This window comes from Rattus rattus, chromosome X (genome assembly GCF_011064425.1).
Source record: "Rattus rattus isolate New Zealand chromosome X, Rrattus_CSIRO_v1, whole genome shotgun sequence".
Lineage (NCBI taxonomy): Eukaryota > Metazoa > Chordata > Mammalia > Rodentia > Muridae > Rattus > Rattus rattus.
In genome coordinates this window covers 29312105-29333008 of record NC_046172.1, presented here as the reverse complement: position 1 = coordinate 29333008, position 20904 = coordinate 29312105, and the positions used below count along the sequence as shown (strand labels likewise).

The window sequence follows — 20904 nt, the reverse complement described above, 5'->3', positions numbered from 1 at the left end:
TCTTTTCATCTAAGTTATCACATATAAACTTAATTTTAAAAATATTTATTGTATGTGTGTGACTACCTAAATATATATGTGCATAAAGAAATGAAATTAAGGGAATAACATAATTTTTCCATGATATTAAAATGGACACAAAAATTCATCTGACTTGCTTGAAATAAAAAAAAATCTACTAGAAGTACCAAGTACCCCACCCAGGTGATCCTAACCATCAAGTTTTATCATTCGAGTAACTTGTGTGACAAAAGCCATTTGTCAACTATAATCCCTCTGAGTAACTAGAGTGTCCATAACTTTAGCAAGAATATTACATATCACTTTAATTTTGTCTCAAAATATCTTCTGACTTTTATGGGTTTTGATGTATTCAGTAAGTTATTATTTGCGTCATTAAAAGAAAAAGCTGTCCGTGGAATCCAAAGACTTTGCTGTAAAAAAATTCATCACATTGTTATCCAAAGTAATACACTGGAAACAATCTAAATGTTAATGAAATAGGAAATCGTTAAGTAAATGCTGTTTCATGTGGTTGTTAAGAGTAGTTAATGATATGGGAACATAATATTTTGTGAAAAGTTAAGTGTATTGTTTCATATTTATATCAATTTGTGAGATAAATGGAAAACAGAAGGCTAAATGATTGTAACAAGCTCTCTTTTCCTTTGGATATTCTTTTTTATACGTGTATGGGGGTTTTATCTGCATGTGTTTCAGTGCATCAGCATATGCCTGTCTGATGCCTGAATAGGTCTGAATAGGACTGAATGAGGCATTAGATGTCCTGGAGCTGGAGTTACAGTTGTGTGCCACCAAGTGGGTGTTAAAAATCAAACACAGATCCTCTGGAAGAACAATAAGTGTTCCTAACTTCTGATCCATTGCTCCAGCTCCTCCTTTAGTGTTGTAAAACTTTAAAAAAATTACAATGAAGGTTTTATTTTACAATCAGAGAAAAGCATTAAGAATATGTCAACAATGTGCTTCAGGCCTTGGATTTATATAGTTATTCCATTTGTATCTTTGAAACCCATGTTTATTGGTAACATTTAGCATATTCCTTGGGTTCAAAATTAAATTAAAAAATATGTAGTTAAGAATGTGGAGACTATGGCCTCATGTCCCATAGTTCCTTACACAATACTTTGTGCACTACAGCATCACAAGCTGAATATTGTTAGCTATAGTTTCTATATCCATCTAGATTTTTAATGCAGAATTTTAAAATACATTTGTACCTTACTGCCTTCACATAGCAATAAATGTACCTGGAGATCTTTCTATATCACAACAAACAGCAGTGCCTTCTTGTTTTCAATACCTAGGCCATATTTCTTGTTAATGTTTACGCAAGTTTTCACAGTTCCATTTGTTCCAATACACTTTCTGATCCTTTACTGCATTTTCTTAGTATAGTATATAAAATATCTAACAAAATGCTTTGTAATATTACATTTAAATGTACAAACCTCTTATCAAATCTTCAAGTATTGTATAAGAATGACATAGACTTTCTTTTGGCGATAAATATAAAATGGTTTATAATAGAATTGTCAAGACTAGAGAGAAGGGGAAAAGCAAGAACAAGGATGACAGAGAGACCAGATGTTGAGCTGGGTCCTAAGCTGTAGGCTTAAACAGTGGCTCTTAGACCAGTGTTCAATGAGTACAATAAAGATACAATTATTTTAAGAGTCTAATATGTTGAATGAAGTCCTAAAGCAGGAATATCTCTGATCATCAATGTTTCAAAGTATAGGGACATAGTATGGCTTTACCTTAATTCATTTATGTTACCAAATACTATGAACCAAGGAGGTTCCATACAGAGGGGCCTTACTCTCAAAGAGCTCATAAATGAAACGCCACCCAAACTATGACTCATTCATATTGTCATTAATCTTGGACAACCACTACCATCATGAAGCCACATCCATAGCATTATAGAAAAAAAACCATTTGTTCTCATGCTTCCAGATTTTCCAGATAGTACTACTAAATAGGAGTCTGTCTTCTGGGATGAACAGGTCAAACCAAGCCAAGAAGTTCTTCCTATTACAAGCAATAAAGAGTCAACGGGCCTGGCAAAGGGTCAGTGTGTAAAGTACTTGCCATGAAACCACAGTGTCTTGGTTACTTTTCTACTTCTTTGAAGAAACACCAGGAACAAGCCAACTTATGAAAAAACACATTCAGTTGGAGGTTTACTGATCAGAGGATGAATCTATAAACAGCATGATCAGGAACATGGCAGCAGGCAGGCAGACTAGCGTTGGAGCAGTATCAGAGAGCTTACATCCTTATCTGCAAATAAGAGTCAGGGGGAGATACTAGGGGAAAATGGGACTTTGAAACTTCAAACCCGTACATCTAGTAAAACACCTCTTCCAACATGACCACATCTCCTGATCCTAGCAAATAGTTTCCCCATCTAGAGACCAACTATTTGAATAGATGAGCCCAGAGCAGCCATTCTTATTCAAACCACAACACATGGTGACCTGAGTTTAATGCCCAGAACTGATATAAAAGTGAAAGGAGAGAATAAAAGCCACAAAATTGTCCTATGACATCTGTGTTAGTCAGGGTTTCTATTTCTGCACAAAAGGAAGTCCATGAGAAAACAAAAGTTCATCACCAAAGTAAGTCAGGACTCAAGCAGGTCAGGAAGCAGGAGTTGATGCAGAGGCCATGGAGGGTTGTTACTTACTGGCTTGCTTCCTCTAACTTGCTCAGTTTGCTTTCTTATAGAACCCAAGACTACCAACCCAGGGATGGCACCACCCAAAATAGGCCCTCTACACTTGATCACTAATTGAGAAAATGCCTTACAGCTGGATTTCATGGAGGCATTTCCTCAAGGGAGGCTCCTTTCTCTGTGATAATTCTGGCTTGTGTCAAGTTGACACATAAAACCAGCCAGTCTAATTGACCCCTTTGTCAACTTGACACACAAACACATTACTATTAAGCCTCGACCCTTACTTTCTTATTCATCCCCAAGATCTACATAACTTTAATGTCCCACAGTCTTTACATACTAAAATTTCAAAATTTGACACACAAAACCAGCTAGTACAACCTCCATATACATTCGGTCACGCACGCGCGCACGCGCGCACACACACACACACACACACACACACAAAACCATCACCATTATCATCATCATCATCATTATCATAAAAATAAATATTTTTAACAATAAACATTTTAAAAGAAACAAAAATGGACATTCTACTTCTACTAAAATGGACATTCTGTGGTTCCTATCCAACTTCCATTTGACCAAAGAAAGAACTGGACCAAACCCAGTCCAATGGATCAGTAAATATACTGCTTAGTGCAACTTAGAGAAACTTCAGTGCCACATAGAAAAGCTTGAATTCAGGAGATGGTAAGAAGAGTCAAGTGTTCGAGATGCTGCCCTAGTTTTTCTTCTATTAGTTTGAATGTATCTGGTTTGATGTGGAGGTCCTTGATCCACTTGGACTTAAGCTTTGTACAGGGTGATAAGCATGGATCGATTTGCATTCTTCTACATGTTGACCTCCAGTTGAACCAGCACCATTTGCTGAAAATGCTATCTTTTTTCCATTGAATAGTTTTGGCTCCTTTGTCAAAAATCAGGTGCCCATAGGTGTGTGGGTTCATTTCTGGGTCTTTGATTCTGTTCCATTGGTCTATCTGTCTGTCTCTGTACCAATACCATGCAGTTTTTATCACTATTGCTCTGTAATATTGCTTGAGTTCAGGGATAGTGATTCCCCCTGAAGTCCTTTTATTGTTGAGAATAGTTTTAGCTATCCTGGGTTTTTTGTTATTCCAGATGAATTTGCAAATTGTTCTGTCCTGAACAAAACACCAATGGCTTATGCTCTAAGATCAAGAATCGACAAATGGGATCTCATAAAACTGCAAATCTTCTGTAAGGCAAAGGACACTGTGGCTAGGACAAAATGGCAACCAACAGATTGGGAAAAGATCTTTACCAATCCTACAACAGATAGAGGCCTTATATCCAAAATATACAAAGAACTCAAGAAGGTAGACCGCAGGGAGACAAATAACCCTATTAAAAAATGGGGTTCAGAACTAAACAAAGAATTCACAGCTGAGGAATGCCAAATGGCTGAGAAACACCTAAAGAAATGTTCAACATCTTTAGTCATCAGGGAAATGCAAACCAAAACAACCCTGAGATTTCACCTCACACCAGTCAGAATGGCTAAGATCAAAAACTCAGGTGACAACAAATGCAGGCGAGGATGTGGAGAAAGAGGAGCACTCCTCCATTGTTGGTGGGATTGCAGACTGGTACAACCATTCTGGAAATTAGTCTGGAGGTTCCTCAGAAAATTGGACATTGAACTACCTGAGGATCCAGCTATACCTCTCTTGGGCATATACCCACAAGGTGCCCCAACATATAAAAAAGACACGTGCTCCACTATGTACATAGCAGCCTTATTTATAATAGCCAGAAGCTGGAAAGAACCCAGATGCCCTTCAACAGAGGAATGGATACAGAAAATGTGGTACATCTACACAATGGAATATTACTCAGCTATCAAAAACAATGCCTTTATGAAATGCATAGGCAAATGGTTGGAACTGGAAAATATCATCCTGAGTGAGGTAACCCAATCACAGAAAAACACGCAAGGTATGCACTCATTGATAAGTGGCTATTAGCCCAAATGCTTGAATTATCCTAGATGCATAGAACACATGAAACTCAAGACGGATGATCAAAATGTGAATGCTTCACTCCTTCTTTAAAAGGGGGAACAAGAATACCCTTGGCAGGGAATAGAGAAGCAAAGATTAAAACAGAGACAGAAGGAACACCCATTCAGAGCCTGCCCCACATGTGGCCCATACATATACAGCCACCCAATTAGACAAGATGGATGAAGCAAATAAGTGCAGGCCGACAGGAGCGGATGTAGATCGATCCTGAGAGACACAGCCAGAATACAGCAAATACAGAGGCGAATGCCAGCAGCAAAAACCACTGAACTGAGAATAGGACCCCTGCTGAAGGAATCAGAGAAAGAACTGGAAGAGCTTGAAGGGGCTCGAGACCCCATATGTACAACAATGCCAAGCAACCAGAGCTTCCAGGACTAAAGCCACTACCTAAAGACTATACATGGACTGACGCTGGACTCCAACCTCATAGGTAGCAATGAATATCCTAGTAAGAGCACCAGTGTAAGTGAAAGCCCTTGGTCCTGCTAAGACTGAACCCCAGTGAACGTGATTGTTGGGGGAGGCGGCAATGGGCGGGAGGGTGGGAGGGGAACACCCATAAGGAATGGGAGGAGGGATTAGGGGATGTTTGCCCGAAACCGGGAAGGGAATAACATTCAAATGTAAATAAGAAATACTCAAGTTAATAAAAAATAATAATAAAAAAATGTTTAAAAAAGTAGAGTCAAGTGTGATGGCCCAAAACTTTAATCCCAGAACTTAGGAGATAGAAATAGGTAGATCTCTGTAGTTTGAGCCAGTGAAGGTTATATAGTATGTTCCTATCACAATGAATAAAAAAGGATTAGAAAAACAATGCAATACTCCACACATTGAATTAGTGTTATGAGGAGACTAGTGATATAGCTTACTCAGTTGGTAGAGTGCATGCCTGGAATGCACGAAGCCCTGGGTTCCAGCTCTAGAAGTGCGTAAGCCAGGCAAAGGGACTCATGGCTGTAATTCCAGCACTCACACAGTCTAGGCAGGAGCAATAGAAATTCAATGTCATCTTCTGCTCTCTATAGTGAATCTCAGATACTTGAGATCCCTTTTCAAAAAATGTTAGGAAAAAAATCAAGGACCAGAATGTCTAGAAATGACAGAGTATACAACTAAACTAAATTTCACAACTTCCCACAAAATTATATATGCTAGACCTCTGGACACTTGAAAATGAGTAGGCAGATAAAGGAATTTAATACAAACTATAACCCTTAAAATCCTTCTACCTTGTCATACGTATCTCTCCCCCAAGGACTTGATAGTCCTATACAGGACTGTATACTGAGAATTAGAAAGCTTGTATCTTCCACGTTTCCTCAATGACTATATGAGTAGTTTCCGTACCCCATCACTTCACAGAATTAAGAGCTAAGGACTACTAGAGAAAAGTCCTGTAAGACTGATCCTACGGAAGATATTGATGTTCCTTCTCCTTAGTCAAATACATTATCATCAAGCACATGGCTCTATCTCTAAAGGGAACTGACACACTGGGCAGAGAAAGAACATTAAAAAATCATACTTGTGAAAAAGTCAGGTGGCCAAGCTGTGACTCAGTAAAACTGGTAGTCAAAATATAATAAATACCAAAAAAGTCCTGGTAAACAAATTAAGTGGTCTTTTGTTTGTCAACTTGGGCCCTGTACTAGAGATGAAAGCATTACCCTGAGCCACAATTCATTTACATAAGTGACTGGCTTGGGACAGACTAATCCCAGAAGGAACTCAACACTAATTGCTACTGTACCAGGGTCAAGAGTGGTAGAGTGAACCATACAATGCAAAAGAGAAAAGCATTCCATTCCAAGAGGTCTTGGGAAACCAGCATGGTTACACATTTGACCTAAGGTAAAACAGGCAGAAATACTTTGAATCAACTTAGCTGTATGCTCACAAAAATGTCCTTGAACATTAAACTGTGAGTATTTTTACATTCAGTAGGCAAATTTCAACACTAATTTGGAGCATATCTATCATGTTATATTTTCTCCTATGAAGATCTCATATACAACACAATTCTTTAATAAATGGTCACTATAATTTCCTTCTTCAAACTTTAAAAATGTTTCTTTCATAGAAATTATTTTTCCCATCACTCATCAGTGACTTCTTACAACAGACACCTATAAAAATTCGTTTCACTGCAATTATAACTTTGCTTATTGAGATGACAACAGCTTTTCCCAGGTCTCAGTTGATGACACTTTAGTCATCAATCACACTGGAGAAAAATAGGCTTCATGTTTCTAAATAGAAATGAAAATTTGCGCTCTAAGACCTAAGCCATTTATTTTATCGTAGAGATTTACTTACTTATTTTTATATGTAAATATTTTGTTTGTGTATATGCCTGTCCACCACATGCATGCCTTGTGCCTGAAGATACCAGAAGAGTCTTTTGGGTTCCGCGATACTGATTGTGAGCAACCACGTCAGGAATTGAACCCAGGGACTCTGGAAGAACATCCACTGTTCTTAACCATTGAGCATTCTCTCAGGCCTCAGGATATTTTTTTAACACCTCAATATTTGCACTTATTTGCATTCAAGAAACACCAGTTGTGGTCTTTGTTCAGCTAAACATATATGACCATTGATTTGCAACTTGAATTATAATGGATTATATATAAATTCATTCATTATTTCAGTACAGAGTATTTACCACATGCCAAATATGTAGACCCTAGGTGAAAATGTAACAGCTCTGGTAGGAAATCCTTCTTTTATCTTTGCTAGGAAAAAAATGGCAATGTTAACTTTGTTATCTAAAACCAAGGCTTAGATTTCTTGAAGATAACTCACAGAGCCTAAGTGCATAATGACCCTAATTGCTGAAGAAGGGAGCCACACTAAGTGATATAAAAATGGTTTTAATTTTAAGGCTCTCTCTCTCTCTCTCTCTCTCTCTCTCTCTCTCTCTCTCTCTCTCCCCTCCCCCTCTGAAATTCTCCAAAAGTAAAGTTCAACTCAATTCCAGGCTGATCCAGCTTACCTGGATTCCTCTGCCTACAACAAAATCCACTTATCTAATGTTTCCCATGGAAACAGATTAATGAAGGTCAGTTGCCATTAGGATCGGATGGCTCAAGTGTACTGTAAGGAAATCCTAGCGCTCTCCCGTTCAGGTTCAGTCCATCACCAGTTCACTGGCACATGCTAGGGGAAGTTTTCCCAGTATTATTGCCACTCATTTTCATCCAAGTTGAAGTGTAAGTTTAATAGCCTCTGAAAGGCCAGCAACACTCTGTAATTCTCTAGTACAAAGAAAACAGGCAAATTGAGTAGCCAAAGGACCTGCATGATTAATGTTCCCAGGCACAACCCCTTTGTTCCCAGGCACTTATGAGGACCAGGTTCAAACAGCTAAAGTAGGGAGTATCTTAAATTTTAATAAAAATAATTTTTTCGATTAATTTTGAATACATTATTGAATTTGAGTAGTTAATATTTTATCTGGCATGTGAGCACATGTGCCTACATATGTCCAAACAGTGACATAGAACGAAAAACAGGAAAAGCTGCAAGAGCTGGGGTTTACTGACTGTACATAGTGACAATTTTGGCATTTTCGTTTCTTAAAAACGTACACACATGTAAATATTATAAATTAATGTTTTCACTTTAATTCCGAGTGTGGGATATGAGGCCGCATCAGATGGCCCACAATGGCTGACTATGATTTGGCTTCTAATCTAGCAGGGGTGTGATTTTGCCAGCTACACATAGCTCTTGCAAGTGTGTGGTATTTGGAGTTTTGGTGTGTGTAAATGCTAAGGCCCCAAGAAGCAGAGTGGGTTGTGGGTTGTTGGGTGCACACTGTTGGTGGCCATTTTGTAAATAGTTATGTACAAGTCAGAAAGAAATAGAAGAAATTAGATGGTGATCAACACAAAGCCCACAACTGACCAAAGTACAGGGAATAAAGTCCTAAATGAGACATCTATACTATAAAGACCTTCCTCACAGCTCAGCGATCATTGTGGAAGAGGAGACAAATCACTTCCAGAACCAGAGATGACTACAAGGAAACAATGCTTTCCAGACACAACAGGGTAGCTATACATATAGTGCATTTTGACATAACATACATATTGTGTATAATATACATATTGTGACAACATATACAGGTCCCAAGTACCCTCATGCCAGAAAAGGTCTCACCATAGAGGAGACAGGTAGACATCCTAGCCCAGGAGCTATATGTAGTTGTTGACAATAGAAAAGTCAGTTTTCTTTAAGAGTGTTGTCTTTGGTAGGTCAAGGATGCTGTAGTAGGAGGCAGCATATCCATGAATATATGGGCAGATTTGATGGGTTAAAAAAAAGACACAAAGTTGGGTGGGCAGGAAAAGGATACTTCCCCTTTTCCTTAGAGGAGTTGGGTGAAAGGGTAAATATAATGAAAATAATTGTATAAAATTCTGAAAAAAACAAGTAAGACAAATTTTAAAAGAGAAAAGAAAAATGAATGAAAGAAGAAAACTTGTCTGTAAGAGACAGTAAGCATTTTAAGCTTTGGGAGACAGTGTTTCCATGGCATGTTTTCAACTTTGCTGTTGTACAGCAAATTTAGGCATAGACGATATAAAATGAATGGGCATGGCTGTGTTCCAATAAAACTTTATTTATAGACACCAGAATTTCAATTTCATATTTTTCTTTTCTTTTGTTAAACCATTTAAAAATAACAAATTCGTTCTTAGCTCACAGACTGTGTCCTAACAGCAAGCTAGACTTGGCATTTAAATCAGTTTTCTAACCTGCTGGTTTAACCTCATCATTGTCAATTCAATATGATGAGGTTCAAAATCATCTTGTGGGGCTGGAAATGGAGCTAAGTTGGTAGAGTAGATGTATGTGTGCATGGATTCCTTAGTTTGGTCCCCGGTGCAACATGAATCATCTTATCACAGCAATCTCAACACTGAGAAGAGGAAAGCATCTGAAGTTCCAATGTCATCCTCAACTACATAATATGTTTGAGGACAGCTTTAACTATAAGTGCCCTGCCTTCAATAAAAACAAAAAGAAAGTAGAAGAGAATGTGGCATATGCCTTTCATCTCAGAAGTTGAGAGGCAAAAGCAGCTAGATCTCTGTGAGTTCCAGACTAGCATAGTCTATATAAAGAGTTCCAGGTTAGTCTGAGTTACACAGTGAAACCCTGTTACAGAAAGAAACAAACAATCAAATAACAACAACAACAGCACCATTTAATGATATGTGATGGTGATACATTCCAGGACTGTATGTATGTTACAACAATCTTTTTTAAAGCCTCATTTTTTGGTCCTTTAATGTTAAGAACAAAATGAGTGTTTTCAATATGGTTTCTCCAAGATGTTCATTTCTAGAGGTTAGAATTATTGCTCAGTGGGAGCATGCACAGGGTCTTTTACTCCATCTCTAGCACAGCAAAAGGAAAACAAAACACAACATGTGAATCAATTTCTTATCCACTAATAATGTTAAGCTACCATGAACTCTCTCTCTCTCTCTCTCTCTCTCTCTCTCTCTCTCTCTCTCTCTCTCTCTCTCTCTGTGTGTGTGTATGTGTGTGTGTGTGTGTGTGTGTGTGTGTGTGTGTGTGTGTGTGTGAGGGAGAGGGAGGGAGTGGGAGGAGAGAGAAAGAGGGGAGAGGAAAGGGAGATGGAAAGAGAGAGGGAGAGAGGAGAGAGGAAAAGGAGGGAAGGAGGGAGAAAGAGAGGGAGAGGGAGAGGGAGATGGAAGAGAGAGGGAGAGAGGGGGAGGAGAGGGAGAGGGAGATGGGAAGGATAGGGCGAGGGGAGGGAGAAGGAGGGGAGATGGGGGGGGAGGGAGGGGAGATGGGGAGGGAAAAGGGAGGGAGGGGAGAGGGAGATGGGGAGAGGGAGACTAGGAGAGAATGACCAGGTTGCTGCAAGAGCTGTGAACAGAAAGTGAGAATTTCCAGGCCATGCCTTTAAAGTATAAGTAACTTTCATCCTTTCATCGTCACTACAACCTATGAGAGAGAGAGAGAGAGAGAGAGAGAGAGAGAGAGAGAGAGAGAGAGATGAAATGGCAGAGCACAAAGAGCTATGTGCCTTCTTCCTAAAAAGCTGAGTGACTAGACTTGTGCACTGCACGCCAGCAGCCCCAGGGGAAAAAAGTTAAATATTCCTAAAACAAGGAATCTAGTTCTGTTATGAAACTCTTCATCATTTCGCCTCCTGACAGCCACAGAAGTCAGCAGAACCAGAAAGGACTCAGAAGATGAGGAAGCAGCATCTTTAATAAATTTCAAATCCAGAGTCTTTGGGGGTCTTTCACTGCTCGTCCTTAGAGCTAAACTATTATCAGCACTGTTACCAGAATTACTTGGGTGGGGAGCCAAGTCTTCTACTCTTTTGCTTTCCTCTTTACCTCCCTTCTTCCCCGAGGAATGGTTAATTCTGGATATTATAAAGGGAAACAATAAAAGTTTTATTGTATCTAAGTGGGTTTTCTATCAAAATCTAAGAAAACTACAAATTAAAGCATTTCACTCTTGCAAAGTAAGATATAAGTAACAAAATTGCCACTTTATTATGACAGACTTTATTCACTGGTATAGACCAAAATAATAATACTGATAAAAGAAAATAATGCCAGAAACAATTTAAAGATGTAGTATATAGCTTGCTCTGAATTTTCTTACTACCATAATGAAGACTCTTCTCATCAATACTTGGGACCCTACCATCGAATAGAATTGAAGTTGGTCACTCAATTCATGAATGCATTGCTCAGTTTAGTAAAACCCCTATGAATTTGGGGTTTCAACTCACCCCTCAGGCAGAAGCAGCATAATCATATGTTTGTCTACGGAACTGTGTTCTTCTATAAACATTTGACAGAGTGCATCTGCTTTACAAATGAAATAGTCAACAGCAAGAGCAGTAACAATAAAAATATATGCCTATTTTTATAATATTACTGGGTTATAAAGAAATCGTCTGTAATGCTCTCATCTACAAGGATGGGAAAAATGATATATAACTGTTACCAAGGAAACAGCAATGTAAAACTGCATGTAAACTATCAAGCAGTTTAATAATCAGAAAATTAGAATACAAAAAACATCTTCAGTCAGAACTATGACACAGTGTCACACACAACGAATCCAATCCAGGGTCATAACTCACACAGATGGCTTAAAGGGTCACCACCACTTGCTAGCTAATCTAGATTGCCAGTATTTATTTTAAGTGGCAATGCTACGATGGCACTGGGTTCTTGAGGGACAATTAGAAAATCAGAATTTTTATATGATAAAAAGGCACCAAATCAGATTATGAATAGTTAAATGTAGGTGGCTCGGAAAGTCAAAGCACTTGGCTTATTGATTCCAGCATAGATTAATATTGTCTTTGGATGCTCTTTAATGACCACTGTTTTTACTCACAAATTCAGACACTTAACAGTTACAACAAATGCTTTCTGAATCAACATTTCAAAATTGAAGTTCCTAAGAACCAAAGAAAGGGCTCAGAATCAAACCCAGGGCAGCTACATGTGTTTGCCTGTAAGTCAGGAGAATTTGAAGCATTCAAGCCACCAAGCTGATCAAAGTTAAATCCTTTAGGAAGATTATTCACCCTGAAATCAGAGAAATCCTGCCGTGTAAGCACTTTTATACTTGATTTTTCTAACAGTGTTTAACATACACACACAAGTCTTCTTTCAAGGGCAGAAGCAAACAGTCAGAGGACCCCTAAAGCCATCCCTGTTCTACCTTGAGTGCCATCCTGGAGCTCACATTGGGGATAATGAAAAGTCCGGTAGGCTGAAAGGTTTCTCAGTGGGCACATTGGTTCAGAATATAAGCACTTTCTCCCTTTAGTACAAAATGCTAGTGGATGACATAAGGACAGAAAATAACATTTATATTCATTTACCGAATTTTCAACTCTTCTTTAAAAAAAGATTCTGCCCCTTGCCTGCCCCCCCACACAGACACACACACAGACACACACACAGACACACACAGACACAAACACACACAGACACACAGACACACACACACACACACACACACACACACACACACACACACACACACACACACACACACACACACAGCAGCCTGGCCTGGGTTTTTAAGAAAAAAACCTCGGACTAGCCAAAATAGATACAATATTTCTTTTTGTTGATCTACAATAGTGACTTCTCCAGGGATCCAAAGTTTAAGGACTATGTGAAGACTCTGGTTGTTTTGTAAATCCTGCTGCTTTTAGCAGGAGGCCACCAAAAATTCTCACTGTTACTTTTGTCCATACCACTGAACTTTTCTCTCCCTGTGTCCCAGTTCCATCTATCACAGAGGGCATCCCAACATCCCAGAATTGGCCCTTTAGCTCTTTCCTGAACACGGTTCTTATTTGCTAGCTGTTTATTTTTCCAGACATGGGCAGAAGCATGCAGGAAGTTAATAGGACAGTGGTGTGAAGCCATGGCCCTTTGAAATAATCAGCAAGAAACCAAATAATCTGTCACCTATAGCCACTGACTGCTTCACACATTGTCCCTGTGATCTGCAGGGACCTTCCTGGGTGGCTGTTACGACACATTTATCTACCACCCTAGTATCAATCTTCCCAGAGTATGTTACATAGGGATCCTTTCCCTAGAGTAATCTATGCCTGATGTGAAGATTAACCTATATGATTGAGGGCATTTCGGGATGGGCAGGGAAAACAAAGAGCTGCGGTTGTTGGCAATATCCAAACCTGAGGGCTGTGAGTGCCTCTGATAGGACTGGGCAAACCAAGTCAACATATTTTTCTGCCTCGGGTTTTTGAGATTGTTCATCCGTTTTTGATGCAATCAACACATTTCACTCTTATCTGATAGAATAAAGGACAGTAGAGCATGATACTTCCCATACTGAAAGAAAAAAGTGCCTATCTCACCTTAGACCTCCAGGGCACAGGGTCTGCCTGAGTCTTGTAAGGAAGTAGTAAGGCTGAGTTTTCCAACACCTCTCTGTTTTGCCTCAAGCACACGACATGACTTGTTGGGTTCAAAGAAGGTTTTGGAAGCACAGCAGGGAAGGGAATAGATGAATACTCTGACCAGTTTACTACTTTGGTAGCCCCAAAGTGGCAATGCTACTAACTATTCTCATCAACACTGCTGGGGAAAAAAATCATCCTGATTTTGATGATTCGGCTTCAGTTTTAATCATAACACAGCTACTTAGCAAATTTCTAAATCTTTAGCTTTAGATTTCCAGTTACTCAAAGAATGGCTGAAAGCCTTTCTCTTCTACCTCCATGACTTTGCCATCTGGGTCGCTGCTGGAAACATCCGGGTCAACCTCCAAACTGACTTTTCCAGGGCATGGAGGTCTAATTTAGGGGTGGGAAAGGGGGCTTTGCGTCCTTGCTATTTGGAAATCAAGTAACCAAGCTTGAAATACTTCTGGCTTTCCCTAGTAAAATCGATCTCAACCATCCTCTCTTGGCCTTTAACATATAGTGTGACCCCTAGTCGCCACTGGGGCTTTTTTTCTGAGGGAAAACAAGATGTCCTCAATATCTGGGGTGTGTGTGTGTGTGTGTGTGTGTGTGTGTGTGTGTGTGTGTGTGTGTGTGTGTGTGTGTGTGTATGCGCGCGCGTTCTGTTCTATGCTTGTAGCTGTAAAGCCCCATCAGAAAGGGAGAAATAAGTTGAAGGCAGCAGCCTCGGGTCCTTTGCTTTTGGTCCTACCTTAAGCCTGGATGCTCTTTTTAAGCTTTTGCTCTTTCCAACCCCCAGAAAAATAAGGCACCAAGTTTCTGCGGCAGCCCTAGGTGCAAAGAAAACCCGCGCGGTCCCTACCTGGAGAGCTTTGCAATCTTCACAAAGCTGAAGACATCCATGTAGGCAGCTTGGGGACCCCAGAGCCTGGAGGCTCCGTTGCCCCTTCTCACGCCAGGAAAGGCAGCCTCAGCAGCCCCATGGCCAGGACCTCAGTGCGCCTGGGGCTTGAGTGGCAGCAGCGGGTGGTGGCGGAGACCCAGGAGGGCCAGTACCTGGAGGCGGCGGCTGCTACCCCCCTCCGGCCGTGAGCTGCGTGTGCATCCCCAAGCAGGACCATTGATGGGCGCCCGCTTCGGGAAAACTCAATGGAGAAGGAGCCAGTCTGGGCAAATGGAGCGGGGGCGGGGAGCGCGGCCCGGGTCCTGCGCCCCGCCCTGAGAGCTTTGGCTCTGAGGACCGCCTGGAGCCCTGAGGACCAGAGGCTAGGGTGAGGGTCGCTGCTCCTGCTTCCCAGTCCTTGGGGCCCAGTGTCCCACGCACCAAAGATCGCAGACTGAACCAGGAGGCGGCGGGCAAGCTTGGCACACGCGCACGCACCCCTCACAGCACTGCAGCTGCCTCCCAGCCTCCTTCCCCAAGCCGAGTCCCTTTCTCGCCTCCCTACCCCCAATCGCCCAGGGGGGGGGGCACTCTATCACCCTGCTCCCGGAGCCTCAGATCCTTCAGATCTGCTCCAACAGTCCTTAGTGTGCTGCAGGACCGCGACACACTACCTCCAGCCTCCAAAAACCATAGGGAGAGCAATGTAACGGCAGGCGGCCCTGGGCTTCTGTAAACAGAACTCGGGATCGGGAAGGAGCGAGGACGATCAAGACGGGATCATTTGTCAGGGCAAGGGAAGGAAGATACCCAGCGGAGTGGGTTCAGTTTGGAGAGCTCAAGAGTTCCCTCTGCTTTCCCTGAACCACTGGAGCGAGACCTGGCTGTTGGGCTTGCTCGAAAGGTGTGTTCTTTGGACAGCAGCACCACAGCAGCGTCGGTGAAATAAGCACAGGATGCATTTGCGGGGTGCAGGGATAAACCCAGCTACTCCTTACTAGAGGAAAAGAGAACTCAGGGTCCCAGGAGCTGGGGTGGGGGCGGGGTGCAGTGCTAATTAGGAGGGGCTGAGGATAACGGGGAAGAGAAGGGTTGCTGGTAAGGTCTGGCGGGCGGAGCAAGCTGCCTTTTCAAATTGAGGGTGGGCAAAAACCGGAAAGGGGAGGGGGAGAGAAACCTTGCCGGAGAAGCAGAAACCAAACATTGAACACTCACCTTAGACAGAGTAAACTCCAAGTTGCAGCCATTTAGAACTCCTAGGCTCTTTCTTCTCTTTTACATAATTACCTTGGATAATCACGCCTGTTCCTTAACTCACTGCTATCTTTCCTTGAGGCTCAAGCTTCTCTCAGGGCTTCACCTTTTTCTTCTTTCTCTGGGAGTCTGAAGGGAGTCTTCTCTCAGACTCTTCGCAATTTCTCCTAGAGTCGGTGAAGGTCAGCTGGCTTCACTAGAGTGTGTACCCCCACCGCAGACAGCTTTCACCTGGCGACAGGGCCACCGCAAAGAGCCAATGCCTCCCGCGAAAGATTGGAGGCTCTGGCTTGGAAGCTCCAGCTAGCCAGTGCGTGTGTCTCTCTCTCTCTTTCTCCAAGGGATTAAGGAAGAGGAAATAGGTTTAAACTTCCCAGACTTCTGCTTCTGCTGTTATATTTAAAGTCTTCAGTATTCAGACCCAGGACTTCCATGTTATTTTTAAGGCATTTCTCTCCAAATTAAACATAAAATCAGTAACAATCTGCACAATCTAGATGAAATAAAACTCAGGCATAAATTACAGATTTTCTTTCGAATAGGCAGGGCAATTTTTCCTTTAGCTTCTTATATGCAGCCTAGTTTAATGTAAATTCTGGAACTTCTGGAACCCGGGAGGCCAAAAAGACATTGGCTTTAGAATACTCTATTGTTTGATTAAGGTGGTTATAGTTTGAGTATGCTTTATAATTTTTAAAGCACTTATGTATTTGAATCTCATAGCAACCTGTCATAGAAGGCAACATACTGAAAAAGAGAAATCCGTTCCTTTTATGCCAGTGCATTCTCAAAGACAGATTAGAAACACACACACACACACACACACACACACACACACACACACAACATCGGTCAGAAATATTACATATCTGAACTGTGCAAAATCTCTCTATTTTTGTGTAAGCCAAAGTCTTTGTCAAAGAAGAAGAAGAAGTACTAACAAATAGCTAGATGTCGGGACCCTATCCCCCATTTCTCCCTTCTCTCCACATCCTCCCAGACACTTATCTTGTTCTGTCAACACTGGTCTCCTTCCTATTTTCCAGATGCACCTTTCAACCTTAGGCTTTTAGCTTAAATTACTCCCCTTTTCACTGGTTACTCCATGAGCCTAGAATATTCTTCCATCGATTTGCATGGCTGGCTCTTCATGCTATCAATCCTACACAAATACTACTTCCACAAAAAGGAAAAAGAAAGAAAAGAAAGAAAAAAGAAAGAAAGAAAGAAAAGAAAAAGAAAGAAAGAAAGAAAAAGAAGAGAAAGAAAGAAAGAAAATAGCAACAATAACGAAAACAAAAAAATCCTTGAAATTGCAAGGTCTTCTTACTCTGACCTCCAGGTATCTATCATTGTTTCATGTTTTGTTTGTTTTTCCTGTTGCCAGAGCACTTAAAACCCACTAGCACATTATATAAGTTTTCTCATTGATGCTTTCTAAATCTTCTGCTGGCATGAAAGCTGCACAAAGGCAGGGATCTCACTTTGGTTTTGTTTGAGTTTTGATTTTTTTTACTGCTATATTTTATGCCTTGAACAGTTAGTTACTGAGATATAGAAAGACCTTAATACATAATGTTTAATGAACCACATGCTCTTTAAATTCACAACCAGAGCATCCTCAGTCAAACATCCCAGGTAAGTATAGTTGCCTCTGTGACATCATGGCTGATTTTTATACCTCTCCCAACCAGTGTTCTTTCCTTTATACCCTCTGTCCTCTTTTGGATCACTAATGATAGTTGTGAAGACCCTGTCTTGTTCTCCAGCTAATTTTTTTTTCCTTTTCAGTCCTTCTAAAATGCCCACAATAAAATGGAAACTGACTTCTTCCCTTCACCTCTGTTTCAACCTCTGGTGGCAGAGGATGTGCTTAGCATCTATTGGCAGCAGACCAACTCTTTGATGGGATAAGGAGAAAATCAAGTAATGCCTTTCATGGGCTGAGGAAAATGTAGCTCAGTTGGTAAAGTATTTGCCTAGTGTGTAAAAGGCTTGGATTTCCATCAGCAACTCCAAATAAACCAGGCATAATAGTACATATCTGGAACTCCACAACTCCAGAATTCACTTGAAAGGTGGAGGCAAGAGAATATGGGATTCAAAATCATCCTCGACCACATGTAGAGTTTGGGTTGAGCCTGCGATACATGAGGTCCTGTCTCAAACAAAAGAATTGTTGTTGCTTATGACAACAGAACAATTGAAAAAACATTTTTTAAAGGAGTACCCAATTAAAGAAGAATTAGTGTATCATTTATGAGTAGAGCTAAGGAGTTGAGCACCTGTCTATCATGCAGAAGACCCAGGGTTCAATCCCCAGCTTTGAATTAATAAATCTCTTCCAAATATCACATAGGTATTTATTCAACAGTAAATGTGACAGGAAATAAGCATTTTGTGTACTTGTAGAGAAAGCCTCCCTTCAAGACATCTGGTCTACCTGGAACAGCTGGCATTGGGGTTTCTTGCTGTGCCAATTTCTACACTACAATTATGAATGGTACAGATGCCTCCTCTCCACAGCACAACAGTCACCAGGGGAAATGACTGGCTTTTCCAGGCTTTTATTCTCCTCCAATAGAGTAATTGTCTGGTATGTTTTCTAATGGATTGATAGCATTTTCTAAAGCAAAGCCCCCTCCCCACATCTTTGTTTCCCAACTCCTGTGAAACATGCTAACACAGCCAGTTTATACCTCTGAGCCAGCCTGGCAGCCAGGATGAGAGCTGAGTGGCTGGTCTCTTAGCCCCATCCGTCTCTCTGTGCCAGATGTGTGCAGCAGAGAAGCTAGGAGAGATTTCTTTGTCTAGCATGAAACAGATCTCCCTAAAACAAACAAAAGCCCCAGAGTTGAATCTTGAGGACCTCTGTGATTTTCTGAAAATTCAGCTGTAGCCTGAATAAACTCAAAGGCCTTTCTAGATCTTAGAGAGTTACACATCAGAAACGTTTTCTTAGCCTTATGAAAATAACTGCTTAATTTGTTTTACTTAGAACCAGCATTCTGACAGACATACTGTCAAGCTCTGTTGGATACATAAGAGAGCCAGCCATCAGATTCAGTGCCAAGTTCTGTAAATTGACTGAGACTCAGTTTCCCCATGTCTAAAGTACAAATAATAACACCACCTTACCATACTAAAATGACTTGACATTGGACTTCATGGGAATTGAGGTATATGGCTGCTAACTCCAGAAATATTCCCATAAGCATCTTGAACCTGGGCAGTATTGTTAAAAGAAAGTTTCTTCTTTTGAGTGTACTGTCTTGGTTGAACAGTGGAGTTATGTAGGACTCACCAAAGATGACCATCATTGCCTACAAATTCAATGTAAAGTGGTAAGGGGCTAGTCACGCAGGGCCCAGGATCATATTATATATTGTGTCCTGGAGGCCTCTCAGAAGCAAGAGGGAGGAATTTCTTCACCACTGCCCTGGGAATCCACTGTGAGCCTAGATGTATCCACCCATTTAATATTTATTTGTAGAGATCCTCCCATGTACCACAGATTGCTACAGGCAAAACTTTAAGCTTTTGCTCACATAATCTACTGATGGGGATGGGGAAAGCAGGGTTTGTGGTGGTTTGAGTGAGAATGAAAATGACTCCCATAGCCTCATATATTTGAATTTTGGGATCCTAGTTGGTGAAATCATTTTAAGAAGAATTTGGAGATGTGGCATTGTTGGAGAAGGTATGTTCCTGAGGGTGTAATTTAAGGCCTTAAGATCCAAAACTAGGACTAGTCTCATTCTCTTTGCCTCCAACTTACTGATTTGGATGTAAGGTCTCAGCTACTGCTCTAATACTATGCCTGTCTGCCTGCTGCCATTTTCCCCACCATAATGGCACCTTTAGAAACTTAAAGAATCCCCCAATTAAATGCTTTGCTTTATAAGTGACTTTATTATGATGTGCCATCACAGGAACATAAGAGTAACTACTAAGACCCGGGTAGACAATAGGTAATAAGAATGAGGAAAAAAAAGAGGAGAAGGAGAAGAAGGAGGTGGAGGAGGAGGAGGAGGAGGAGGAGGAGGAGAAATAAAATAGAGATGGCTACAAGTGAAAAAAAATAGATCAGGCAAAGAATTAAATTCAGTTTTATTAGAAGGGGGTGAGAAGGTGGTTACCTAAGATACAGTAGTTAGAGAAGAGTTCTCTAAGGAAGTAGCATTAAACCACAGACAGTATGAACAGGAAGTTGTTCCCATTCAAGGTTCATGATGCAGAACACACCATATAGAAGGAACAACAAGGACATGACCTGAACAGAGGCCCTAAGGCAAGAACATTGGGATATGTTTGAAAACTATGATGGCTGTCAGTATGTTTATCTTCAGAGTACTGTGTTTGGGGGACTGGAGAAATGGCTCAGCAATCAAAAGTACTGGCTCTTCTTCCAGAGGACCCAAAATCCACATATCAAGTCACAACTGTCTGCAACTGATGACCCAGAGGATCCAATGCCCCTTCCTGCCCTTCACAGGTACTGCACACACATGGTACATGGACAAAAGATGCAGGCAAAATACACATAGACATAAAATAAATTTTAAGAAGAAATCTAAAAAGAGTACTGCAATTTAAAATTTAAAAACATGCAAGTAGTGGCCAAAACCAGCCCACCCACTGTGTATGCTGCCAACCCTGGGCAGGTGATTCTGAGTTGTTCCATAAAAACGTAGTCTGAAGATGGTAAACAGATGGTTCAGTGGTTAAGAGCACTAGCTGTTCTTCCAAAGGACCCTGGTTTGATTCCCAGCAACCATATGATGGCTCAGAACCCTCTCTAAGACCCATTCCAGGGGATCTCAGGACCTCGTCAAGCCTCTAAGGATACTGCATGCACATGTTGCACAGACATACATACAGACAAAACACTTATACACATAAAATAAAGTAAATAAAACCTAAACAAAAAGAAAAAAGCAAGTTAAACAACCTATGAAGTACAAGGCAGTAAGCAACACTCCTCTATGGCATCTGCTTCAGTTTCTGCTTCCAAGTTACTGCCCTGCTTGAGATCCTGCTTTGA

General features: G+C 40.9%; 1 protein-coding gene across 1 annotated transcript in view; it reads right to left on the bottom strand.

Moving 5' to 3' along the window:
* Frmpd4 (FERM and PDZ domain containing 4) overlaps window positions 1-16173 on the bottom strand; it is a 627756-nt gene extending 611583 nt beyond the window's left edge. Inside the window, exon 1 of the mRNA XM_032889687.1 lies at window positions 14586-16173. Coding sequence (XP_032745578.1) covers window positions 14586-14626 — 41 coding nt within the window. The 5' untranslated portion in view covers window positions 14627-16173. The remainder of the gene's footprint in view (window positions 1-14585) is intronic.
* Window positions 16174-20904: the final 4731 nt, after the last annotated feature.